Below are 13,004 nucleotides of genomic sequence, written 5' to 3'. Positions count from 1 at the left end.
ATTCTCATGGCCGCCATGAGAATTGGAGAGTGTAATTGGAACCTCTCAATTACTTCAAATTATACAGTTACAGTGTAATTACATGGTCAGACAAATATGCCAAATTGTGTAATTACCTCTAATTACACATAAATTCAATTACATTGTAGCTTTCCAAACGCACCCAAACAATCGTATAATACTACACTGGACACTACTGATACTCAATAATAACGGTCTTAAATATTGGGCTTGTGCAATTTATGACATTGATGATAACCGGACAGCATTGCCAGCTGTTGGGATACACGATACCACACATGCATGAAATGATGTTGAGTTAAACATAACCTGAGTTAAGCAATTTTGGAAGGTTAGTTTATGTGAACTAAGATGTTTGGTTAAGGTGGAGAATTTTTATTGGTTGAAAACTACTATAAATAGGAATGTAGGATACCATATGTGTTTCATCCAAATTATATATCTAAGACTTGGCAAGGCTTCTACTCATCCACAACAGGTATATAAATATATATAAATATTTTTGTAATATTAATTAAATCATCTCTTTTGTTTTTTTTTTCTTGTTATATATCATATTTATATAATGTTATTAGCTATTGATATTCCATAGTACTATAATTACATATACATTAATGCACTAGCAAATTATACTATATGTAGTCTTATTAAGTAATAATAGTTTATATAGTTTCTGAGCATTTATATTAGGTGAATGTTATAAGATAACAATCTGTTTAACACCATTTCATATGTCATACTATTAATACTATAATTATGTAATCGAGTTCCACATAATTAAATATAAATATAAATATTTGATAATAAGGACAAAATATTTTAGATTTATATAAAAAAAGGAAGATGACAAAAAGTCATGGACTTAGTAAATACATATAGTGTAGATGTGGATTGGCTTAGCTTATTTAAGCTACTTTTGTTTTAGGGGTGAGGGTAAATAAGTGAACTTTGTATTGCATCATCAAACTACTATTTCATGAGTAGCTGTAAATTTTCAACTCAATCTCCAAATAATTATTTAAACTAAATTTATCTCCTATTTTCACTATATCTAAGCTTTGAATTCTTATAATATTATAATCATTTGAACAAACTTTACAAAGAGAAACTAAATGTTCATTTGGTATTATATTAAAAAATAAATTTTTATTTTTCAAAATAGAAAATTATTTTCTAAAAATAATTAAACATGTTTGATATTGTCTTTTGAAAACTGTTATTAGAAAACATGAGATTTTGAAAAAATAAAATTATAAAAAATAAGAATTTTAATAACAACAAAATGTTGTTCATGTTTTAAAAAGCAATTCATTTGGTCAATATTTTTTCTCCACTTTATCTCATATAATTATACTTATCATTTTCTTATATTATTTTCCCTATTATATATCACTTTCTCTCTTATCCTTCTCTCTCATCGCTTTCTCACTCATCATTTGTTCGCATTATTTTCTCTTTCATTATTTTCTCACACTTTCTCTCTTATTACTTTCTCACATTATTTTATATATCATTATTTTCTCTCTTTTCATTTTCTCATATTATTTTTACACATTATTTTCTCTCTCCTCACTTTCTCTCTCATCATTTTCTCTCTCATCACTTTCTCTCTCCACATTTTCGGTCTGAGTCAAATCCAGGGCCAGGCCGAGGTCGGGTTTGGGCTCGGACCCAGGTTTGGGAGCCGGGGTCTGGGTCGGGACCGGGTTCGGTTTTGGGTATGGGATTTGGGTCCAGCTGGCCGGAGCTGGACCGGGGTGTTGGTCCAAGGACGGGTGCGGGTTTGGGGTCGAGTCCGGGGTGCAGGTCTAAGGCCAGGTTCGGGGCTGGAGTGTGGGTCTGAGGTCAGATGGGGCTCTAGGGCTAGGGTTGGGTCTGGGGTTTAAGTTTGGGACGAATCCAAGTTTCAGGTCTACGGTCGGGGCTGGGTCCAGGTTCAGGTCCGGGACGAGTCTGAGGTAGGGGTCAGGGTACGGGTGCGTGTTTGGGTTCAGGTCCAAGTCTGTGGTCTAGGGTGTAAGATGGGCATGGGTCTGAGTTTGAGTCTGGGTTCGAGGTGGGCTTGGGTTCGAGTTTGAGTTCAGGGATGGTACAAGTCCGGGTTCAGTCCCAATCCATTTTTGAGTCCGGGGTCGGGGTCGAGATCTAAGTCCGGGTCCGATTCATGGTGGGGTCTTGTTAATATCGGGGTCTCAAAGTATTGAAGTATTTTTCAAAAAGTAAAATAAATTTAAAATAAAAATTGTTTTTGAAAACATTAGCCAAATGTGACTTGTGTTTTGAAAACTTCAAAAACTGTTTTTGTTCTCATTTTTTAAAACACTTTTTCGAAAATAAAAAACAGAAAACAATATCAAACAAACTTGTAGCTTCTCCAAAATAACTTTTGAAAAATTATTTTTAAAATTGAAATAATTTACCTACTTCCTAATATATTCACAAAAGCTATTTTTTGTTTTTTCATCCAAACACTTTCATGAGAAGAATCTCTATAAATGAAAAATAATTTTTTTAATATATTATATAAACACTAAAAATAAATCAAAACTCTTATTTAATTCATTCAACTTTTAACTATAAATTAAAGTAAAAACTTTAGTTAAACAAAAATCTATTTCTTTGTGAACTAATAACTTCATTTCAACAATGTTTTACCATGAAGTAGGTATGGAAAGTGAGAAGAGTAGCATCGCCTTCTTCACAACTTATAGACCACCGGTACCGTTGGACATATACTCACAATATATATTGAACGAAAATCCTCATGAGGTTCACATGACTGATGGTGTGTCCTATAACTACAATGGCCGACCTATTCCATCTAATGCTCTTCAGACAATTCATAAACGCATTTCTGGAGATAGCGACGACGATGTTGATATCTCCTCGGGCTTGGTTTACGTATCTGAAAGAAAAGGCAACCTCGAAACATTATACATTGCTCTCCACTATAATAATAGTGATTATCCTGAAGTTGAAACCATTGATTTTGCTCATGAATTTGGGACCTTTGATGGTATTCGAATGGAGGATAGTGGTTGTATTGCTGGTGATTATCTTGTTTATGTCACTACTAAGGATAATCCTCACAAACATCGTTTCCCATGGACATCAGTTTACAAAACAAATCTTAAGACTTCAGAAACTCAACGACTCACTCCACAGGTACGATTAATAATATATATTGAGAATGTGAAAGTGTAATTGAGAAATTAAGATATATAAAATGAATTGTATGATAAAATGTATAGATTTCATCTCAAAATTAGTTACCTATGAGAGTAAGCTATGTATATCTTATAAATATAATATTATGTTCTCACACATTATTTATGAATGTAATATTTTTTTAAATAATATATATATAGACATGATTTTGTCCTGTTATTGTACTTTCACGGAATTATTCCGTGATGTACGGCAGCCGTTAGATGAGAGAATTATTTGATATGAGGGCTGGGGTTGATCTAGGAGTAATTAGGGTTAAAAAATGGTAACGTATCCTGAGACACATCTAATATACCCTGAAGAACCATCTAATGTACTACGAAATACATTCCGTGAAAGTACATTACGGGACAAAATCGTGTCCCTATATATATAAATTTACATCAAAACTGCTCATTATAATTAGTAAAGTTGTAATTAAATATTTAATTATTATTTTATATATATGCTTGGATTTTAATTAGAATTCCTTTTTTTTATAACAGCTTCAATTTTTATATTAGCAATAAATTAATTTTCTTTAACTAAATAGTATAATTTATATAATATATAAATTGCTACTATTTTTGTTCTTGTCACAATATCTTGTTGTAATACTTTTAGCTACAAGATGTAGTGATAATGCATATAATAATATAATTTTAGTCCTTTTTTTATATTTATTTTTAGTCATAAATTTTATTGCTATTAAAAATAAAATTTTATGTAGTAATTCAATATTTATCATTCATATATATTTAACCTATTCTTTTCTTTCATACATTGTATATCTTCAGGGAAAAGCTGATTTAAGTCCATCAGTATCACCATCTGGAAAGAAGATTGCAGTGGCATCATTTAAAGAACAAGGTTGGGAAGGGGAAATTGAAGATCTAAAAACAAATATTTATGTGTTTAATGTAGATGGACCTGATTTAGATCGTAAGATGGTTATAGAGAATGGTGGATGGCCAACATGGGGAAGTGAAAACATTTTATTTTTTCATCGAAAGGTTGGAAACTATTGGGGTGTGTTTAGAGCTGACATTAGCAATGGTTTTACATCGGACACTCCTCGTGTTACTCCCGAAGGCTTTCATGCAATGACTCCAGCTGCCATCGACGAAACCACTGTGGCCGTCGCAACTATTCGAAAAGAATCAAAATTTGATGATATTGTTCGTTCGGTTGAACAATATCGACACATTGAGGTTTTTTATTATTCTGGTACTCCAAATCGAGATCCCATAAAAATAACTCCAAGAACCAAACCAAAGGCCGACCACTTTAACCCTTTTGTGATCGTGGATAAAGGGGGAGATCTCAATAAAATTGCTATTGGTTACCATCGTTGCAAGAGCGACAATCTTAATGTACGTACATAACTCAAAACTTTTCTTGACTTTTAATTATTGTTGCGTTGGTTTGCTTATTAATTACACACCAAAAAATAAAGAACTAGAAATGCTAAAGGGTACTTATGGTGCCTTGCATCCTTACGAGGTGTAATATCGCTATTGGTGTAACTCAATATCAGGTCCTACTTATTTTATTTTAATAAAAAATATAGAAAATCGTTAACTAATTATAGGACATCACCTCATAGTGGTGCTAGCAAGGTCGGCCCTAGGCATAGGCGGGCTAGGCCCGCGACTAGGGCCCACTCATTTTAGAGGCCCAAATAAAAAAAAATACTTTTTAAAAAATATATATTTTTTAATAATTTTTAATAATATCATTTATAATCTTTATAGTAAGGGCCCAATTTTTTTTTCCTATGACCTATTTTAACTCAGGACCGACCTTAGATGCTAGGCATCTTAGCATTGCTATTAGGTGCCAGTGGTGTCCAGCACCTTTTATAGGCAGCGCTGCACGATTAGTTAGTGATATTTTTTAAATGCTATTTTGTTAAGTTATATAAGATTTGATACTTAATTACAACAATAACGGTATGATATCGAAGATGGTGCTAGGCACCAGTAATATTTTTTAGCAATTCTTGATATCTTTGTGGCCCAGAACAATTAACGCCCATAGGTTAACTTAAAGATATCCAACACAATAAATATAGAGATTATATATGTTATTGTAATTTAATATTGAGTCTTACTATTTCTTACAGGTTCCTGAATATAATAGTATGGAAAGAAAAATCATCCAGCTTGACTGTCCACCTCCAAACGTAGACTTGTTTAGGGTTCAAGGAGTATTTCCTTCATTTTCGAGAGATGGCTCGAGGCTTGCTTTTGTTGACAATGAGTTCATGAGAGTGTGGGTAGCTGACAAAGATGGATTGTATATGGTTTACCAGGTACATATCATAAACATAATCATACATACATATATATAATATAATAAATAAGATTTATCCTCCTGAACTATAACCCTTGTAGACCGAAGGCCCAGACAATGTGTTTGGACCAGTTTGGAACCAAATCGAAGGAAGAGATGAGTTGTTTGTATGCAAGGGACCAGCATTCAATGTAAAGCATGAACTGGACATTTGTCTCTTGCCAAATATTAGGCATCATCATCATTTTCAATCTAAAGACATTATCCAACTCACAAATGGATACAACAATGCATTTCCATCACCTAGTCCAGATGGTATAAATTTGACTAACATTTATATAAATCGTTATTGATGCATTTTGCTATTAGGTCTCACGTATTTAAATTTAATCAATTATATAAAAAAAAAATAACTAATAGCAATGTTGTTATTTTGATTAGGAAAAAGATTTGTTTTTCGATCAGCAAGAGATGGTGGAGAAGATGGATACAAAAATCTATACATAATGGAGAATTCACAGGTTGGGGAGTTCAATAATGGCAAAGTAACAAGACTAACGAACGGGGCTTGGACTGACACACATTGTCAGTGGTCTCCGAGTGGAGATTGGATCGTTTTCTCCTCAACTCGCGACAAGCCAAGTAATGCTCCTCCGAGTGATAACGGTCTTGACCCAGGATATTTTGCAGTGTACTTAGTGAACGCGAATAATACTCATGTTGTGATAAAAGTGTTAGGAAGTGGTGATGATCTTGCAGGTCATGTGAACCATCCCTTTTTCAGTCCTGATGGAAAAAGAATTGTTGTAACAGCAGATCTTGCTGCGGTATCTATTGATCCCATCTCATTGCCTCTTTTTACGCATTCTGTTAGACCTTATGGAGACATATTCATCATCGAGATTGATGATATCCTAAACAACAATGATGAGAAGAATAGAGATGATGTGAAGTTTGTTCGTGTTACGCATAGTAGGTTTGAGAATGGCGCCGCTAGTTGGATGAAGTTCTCAATAGGTGATCCCAATGAGTCATGGAAGAAATATGTAGAGCAATACGGGGAACACTCAAAGGGTAGACAACCCTCATTATGTCCTATAATGCGTCCCTTAATACCAAAATCATTGCATCTTAATGATGAAGGTGAAAGTTGGCATTTGACTGGCCATCTTTGCATTCCAAATAGACGTTGTTGAATATTGCATGCATGCATGCATGCATGCCTTGTAGTACGTGTTCTTATATGTACACTGTACACATTCATATAGTATTCGGTCGTCCTTTTCATTATTGAATAAATATATATATCTCATAATAATCTCTGTTATTAGTAATGATATCTCATATCATTACTAATATATAAGGGAAATAAGGAATAATGGCTCACTCGGGTGTATGTGTACTCAAGTGTAGTGTCTGTTGTAAACTTTGTTCTCTATCTATTGAGTCATCCGTTCTTAAGTAAAGAGTGTACTGTAAACTTTGTTTTCATAAATATATATATATATTTATTGTGATTTATATAAGTATAATAATTTTCTTCTATCCAATTTTTCTTTTATTATATATGCTTAAGTTTTTTTATTTCTTTATTCCTGTGAAATAATTGCTATACTAAGCTAGCTGTGTTTATAGAATTATAGGTGAACCCTTGTGTTTAAATATGTGGTGAACTAACACCTATCAAGAATTGATCGAAAAACAAAGTAATAAACAAAACCAGAAAATGTAATAGACTGAAGATTAAAGAAACTGACACAAGTGTGGTTCATCGCCATTTCTGTGGTGACTAATTTCCGAGAGGAACTACTCTTTGGCCAAGCTTTATTGATGTTAACAATGGTGGAATACAAGGTTACAATACAGAAAAATCACTCTTCTCTAATAATTTCTTGCACCTTACAAAATAGCTCACTTGAGAGAGTTTTAAGTATAAGCGTTCACATTTTGGTCTCAGGGTGGATGTTTAAATTGGCAAGCTATAAGGCCGTCGAAATTGGAATCCTCAGGGAGTTTGTGGGTAAAAACTTCATACCACTACAAGATCAATAAATTATAAGTTAACTAAGGTAGACAATAAACGAAAGTTCAAGCTTTCGAAATTGCAAATTCAGAGTAATGAAAAGGGAATTCTTAAATTAAAGTGAAAATTGAAGTCCAAAGGGTTCAGGCCATTAGAACTAGAACATCAGATAATCGGAAGTAAATTGGTTTTGTGAGAATTTCTATCCTAAAATTGACGGGTTAAAGTAAGCACATTGAAATCCAAAGGCTCAAGCCAATGGAACTGGAACCTCAGGGAATCCAGAAGTAGATAACTTAATAAAAACCTTGGAACAATAACTAAGTATAAGATTGAAGCCTAAGATCAAGCCATTGGAACCTGGAGCCTTAGAGAATCCAGAAATAACTTAGTAAAAATTCCATAAGGTTATAATGCTATATGAATCAGAAACAGAAAATTATATTCAAAGTAATAAAAGTTGTCTTAGTTCCCAGGAACTTGTCAAAAGATAGATAAAATATTACAACTATAAAAGCCACGCGGTTAGGGCAAAACTATTGACTCCGCAAATACTAAAACGGCGACCCAGGTCCCCTAAACAAAAAATAAAAGGAAAAAGTTAGCTAAACTTGAGGCTGGACGGTCCCCTCCGAATCCTTCGGGTCAGTGGGGTTCAAAGCTAGAAGATCAATAAAATTTGTCTTTTTCTTGGGACAGAAGGATGGCATCGGGCTCTTGTGCCGGATGGATAAAAGTGAGTTCCTAAGATGTGGAGTCGACACATGTTTCTTGATATTTTTCAAGTGCTTCCTTCCAAAGTATATCCTGCTCTCGAGCAATAAACCTAGCTCCCGTCTCCTTATCCTTTACGCCAAACTATGCGAGAGACATGTCTCATTCTACGTGCCATTTCGTAAAGGTTTCCACCTCAAAGGCTTCTTTTAGCTCTCGCACCCTATCCACCTTCATGTCAGAAATTTATCTTTCGTATCATTTAATTGAAGCTCTTGATCATCTTTTTCAAGCTTTAGGTCTTCTTTTGTAGACAAGGCATTGTCTCATTCCTTGTTAAGGGCTTGGATTTGTCCTTCCAAGAGTCGAACTTGCTCAAGCTTTGAGTTGATGTCCGTCTGAAGTGCCTCGAACTTCTCCACAAGAGCCTGTAACTTGCTCTCCGCCTCCTTATACTTGGCTTCATATGTGATGAGTTGGTAAGGGGTTTGGGTATAACTAAGTTTGAATTTTTCAGCAGTCTTAATTAATTTGTTTCATTCCTCTAGATAGGTCTATCTTGTGGATTCAATTTTAGCGCCCACTTTCTTGTTCTGAACCTTCGCGAAGTTGTCTATCATGGCACAATTTTCTTGAGTGTCTTGGTGCAGGGCCTTTTGGCTTTCTCTAGAGTTGCATTGGTACTCTTCAACTCCTGCAATACTTTCGCTTTCGGTGGCGTTTTGCTCAACCCGAACATTTTCCAGCTCCAAAGTCAATTTTGTTATTGTGTTTGCGCAACACTCGAAAAGAAGAGCATCCTGAAAAGACAAAGAGAAGATACTTAGCAAAAAATTATCAAACCATCAACAATTGGAAAGAAAGTGCTATAGAACCAGAACACTTACCCCGATGACCTTGAAATTTCATATTTTGATATTCCCAGTTTTATAATTTAATTAAATGCGGAACAATGAAAGTGGTACTGAAATAATTTTTTTGTAGCTACAGAAAACAACTCTGTAACTCCAGAAGAAATCAGAAAAATAAACAGTGCAGAAAAGTAAAAACACACAAGGTTTTTATACGTGGTTTCAATAATCCTTTCAGATTGTTACCAGTCCACGGGGCCACGCCTAGAGATAATATTCATTAGATAGATCTCGAAAATACAAAGTAATTGACTTATGCATAAATAGACTCTCTCTTATTGTATGCCGCAAGCTTGATGTATTCTATCTTCTAATCGAATCTTGCTAAAACTTCAAGTGCTCGAACTCCCTTCAATCTCCTTGAAGAGTGCTTGCTTCCTCCCGATGCAAGACTTGAAAAACAATCTCCCGAAAGCTTTGAAAAACCTTCTCTCAAAGGTAGCATTGTTCGTCTTCTCCTTTGTAGTCTTGAATACAGACTCAAGACATACAAAATACAAATAAACAGAGTAAGAGTTGAACAAGCACTTCTCTACAAAACGAAGACTCTTTTCTAAAGATATGAGTGAAAATCAAAGATTCAAAAGAGGTACTAAACCTAGCTGCTATAAGGTGTATTTATAATCAATATACACCTTGCTGACAACTCACACACGGTGTAAACAAGACCCCACCCCACTAGAAAATTCCCTAAACTAAATCTTCAATCAGCCCAAGAATTTTAATTTCTGTACCTATAGAATTGTGGGCAGTAAGTGCAACTTTCCTTTTATAGAAAAAGAAAGTTTAGCTTCATTTTTCTATTCAAGAAATCTGATCTAATAAAATAGGAAACTTACACAAGATCAGAATATACCAGCTGGTTAGATAATAATAAATTGTGTAATCAAACTTACCATTTTTACCTCAATTTCTATAAATAGGAAAGCTAGACAACTTTCCTTCCAAATTTAGATACACAAAATATGGACACCAAATTAAACTCTCCAGCCGAAAATATATAATAAATAATAAAATATTTTTGTCAATTAAATATGCCAAAAATAGATTAACAGACCTGATGACGGAGAGTTTGATTGAGGAACACAAAATCCTCACTAGCGGCCATGACCCACCTCTCTTGCCTCAATTGACTCATGGAGGTTGATACTTGATCAAGGACATCCACAAATAATAGAGCCACATTGCTACCTATTTCTACCTAGCTAAGTCTAAAATCCGTCTTTTGTTGCGAACCTATCCACTATTTTCCTCTTGGAAGGAATGTTTGGATCCTTGGCAGCCAACTCGGTGTTCTGCCTCAGAGCGATCTAACCAGTAGCCGCATGGACATCCTCCTTCCCAGCATCATACCTTCAGAGGACACTACAAGAAATGTCACTTTTGCCAACACAAAAAAAGCAAAATAGAATTTACTTCTGATATGTTGGCAAAAAGGGTTAGCAAATTAACGTTGGTATTAGAACTTTTGCCAGCACAAAATTAAAAACACTAGTAAAAATAACTTTTTCCAGCGCGTAACACTACAAGAAAGTGGACTTTTTATCCCACTTTTTTAGTTAACAAAAATAAAAAATGGGATAAAAGATAGATAAAGACTTTTTATCCCACTTTTAGATTTGGCGCCTCAAATATGCAGCAAATATTTTTTTAGACAAGGGCTCTGTTTGGTAGAAAGTTAAAAAAAAAATATTAAAGGCAAAAAAATAATTTCAAGATTTGATTTTTATGAGTTTGCCAAACAGGGGATAATTTTTTTAGGGAAACCTTTTATCCCGGTTATTAGTTAAAAACCGGGATAAAAGGGTTTAGTGTGAAACCCTTTTATCCCGGTTTTAACTAAATAACCGGGATAAAAAGTCATCCCTAAAATCCCAAACATCAGCCTCTTGATCGACATATCCAGCTCGACGACGTACAACCCCCAAGTCCCAACCCAGAAACCCTCTCGCCCAAACCCAGAAACCCTCGCCCAAACCCTCACGCAAACCCTCTCACCCAAACCCTCTCGTCTAAATCCTCGCCCAAACCGACATTGGCGGCGCCGTAGAAGATAACGCCTCCCGTTTGGTCTTTATTCCTATTTTCTATTGCATTACTGGTTTGCTCTTCTTTTTATTTCTTTATATTATCTCGACAGATGAATATTTTATATTCATAGTTATTTTTTCAATGTATCCTCGATATTTCTTTATATTCATTACTGGTTTGCTCTTTCTTTTTATTTCTTTATTCCTATTTTCTATTGCATTACTGGTTTGCTGTTGATATTTTATAATCAGATGAATATTTTATATTCATAGTTAATTCAGCCAAAATTTTGTAAGTAGTGATGATTAGGCCTCGGTTTTTAATGCTTTGTTGTAAATGACTCTATTCATGTAGCGGTACTAGTTCTGGACGATCGCTTGGGATTACAGATTATAGTAACTTAAGTAGGTTAATTTTTCATCAATGATCTTTAGAATTGCTTCTCTTGTTAGTGCAAATGTTACTCTATTGTCTGATGAAGCATTGATCTCACTTAGCTTGTATCATTTAAAGAAGACAGTTCGGATGACAGGTCTATATACATGTTTATTGTTTCTGCTCTGCACCAGATTTCCATTTTAAGTGTTTCCTCTAATGATATTGTTTATTGGGTTTTTTAAGATATGTACTATATTGTAGATTAGAATACAGTTAAAGAACTGATTATCTTGTTGTTGAAATTTCAGGTCTCTTCCTTCCAGCAGTGGTGAGACCAATCCTGGATTCTTATAAAGCTGCTGATCCAGTCCCCCCACCTGGTTTAAATAATGTTAGTATACAGTGAACTTTATTGTCTTTATTTACCATTACTTTTCATCTAATTATGCTGTGTTACTTCCTTTTCTTACTGCATCATTTGACGATAATTGCCATGTTTGACCAATATCTTGTTGTGTTAAATTTAAATGTCATTCTTGCATAAATTTGAAATGAAATTCCTTGATGCGATCATGGTACTTAACTGAGTTTGTGTCCTGGTCTCTGCCAATGTGTATTGTATTTTCTCTATATATAATTTGTACTGTACAATGTATGTGTCTTTTACCTTACCTTATAAAGTCTTAATTTTCCAACTTTGGTTGCATCCCATCTCCTGTTTGGTAATTTGTCAGATTGGAGTATGATTTGTGTTATCTTTAACTTGCTTAGTAGCATTGCCTAATTCGAGCATATCTGCTGGTGAAGAATGGGGTCCCACAGAACCCCCATCTGAAAAATGATAATTCGAGCATATCTGCTTAGTAGTGCTCCCCATAAGTTTTTTTTTTATATATTTCAATTCTTAAACAAAACTAAACAATTAACTCATGATAATTATATGAGTAAGATTTTCATTTTATTATTATTTTACTTTTATGACATAGAAAGTGATTTAACTACTCTTTTTCTTTGTTTTCTAATAGACACCAAATAAGCAGTATATTTTTAGCCAACTTAATTTTAAGATGTCACACTTAGTTTAAGTAGTTAGTTTCTTTTCACACTTCCAATTACATCTTTTTTCTTCTTCTGAATTTTTTAAGGTTTTGAGAGATATTAAGAAGAGCAATGTATGTTTGATCATTGAGTTATGTAATCAGATCAAAGCTAAAGCTTGTATATACACTCTAACTTGTATTCATTCATTGTTTGTTAATAAAAAATTCTAGCTTTCATTGATATTGTATCCACAAAACAACCTGTTTTGTTTTAATTGGTTTGCATGTTAATTTTTTTAGGTTTATTTTAAAATTAATTTTTGTTTTGATCAGATTTATTCTTAAATTAAGCTTGTTTTTGTTTTTTTTTTATTTATTTTTTCA

At 33.9% G+C, this 13,004-nt stretch overlaps 1 protein-coding gene across 2 annotated transcripts; it reads left to right on the top strand.

Moving 5' to 3' along the window:
• Positions 1–355: 355 nt before the first annotated feature.
• Positions 356–6,989, top strand: LOC115715691 (uncharacterized). 2 transcript variants are annotated; one of them, XM_030644351.2, is made up of 6 exons: positions 356–499; positions 2,687–3,186; positions 4,026–4,601; positions 5,354–5,542; positions 5,625–5,838; positions 5,965–6,989. In XM_030644351.2, the coding sequence occupies exons 2-6, from the start codon at positions 2,689–2,691 to the stop codon at positions 6,717–6,719; spliced, it is 2,232 nt and encodes a 743-aa protein (XP_030500211.2). In that variant the 5' UTR covers positions 356–499; positions 2,687–2,688; the 3' UTR covers positions 6,720–6,989. The 2 variants fall into 2 exon arrangements, with proteins under 2 accessions (XP_030500211.2, XP_060971151.1); XM_061115168.1 differs by having other exon boundaries at positions 394–499; positions 2,684–3,186.
• The last annotated feature ends 6,015 nt before the right edge of the window (positions 6,990–13,004 follow it).

Source organism: Cannabis sativa, chromosome 5 (genome assembly GCF_029168945.1).
Source record: "Cannabis sativa cultivar Pink pepper isolate KNU-18-1 chromosome 5, ASM2916894v1, whole genome shotgun sequence".
In the NCBI taxonomy this organism is placed as follows: domain Eukaryota; kingdom Viridiplantae; phylum Streptophyta; class Magnoliopsida; order Rosales; family Cannabaceae; genus Cannabis; species Cannabis sativa.
This window is presented reverse-complemented; position numbering and strand designations above follow the sequence as displayed.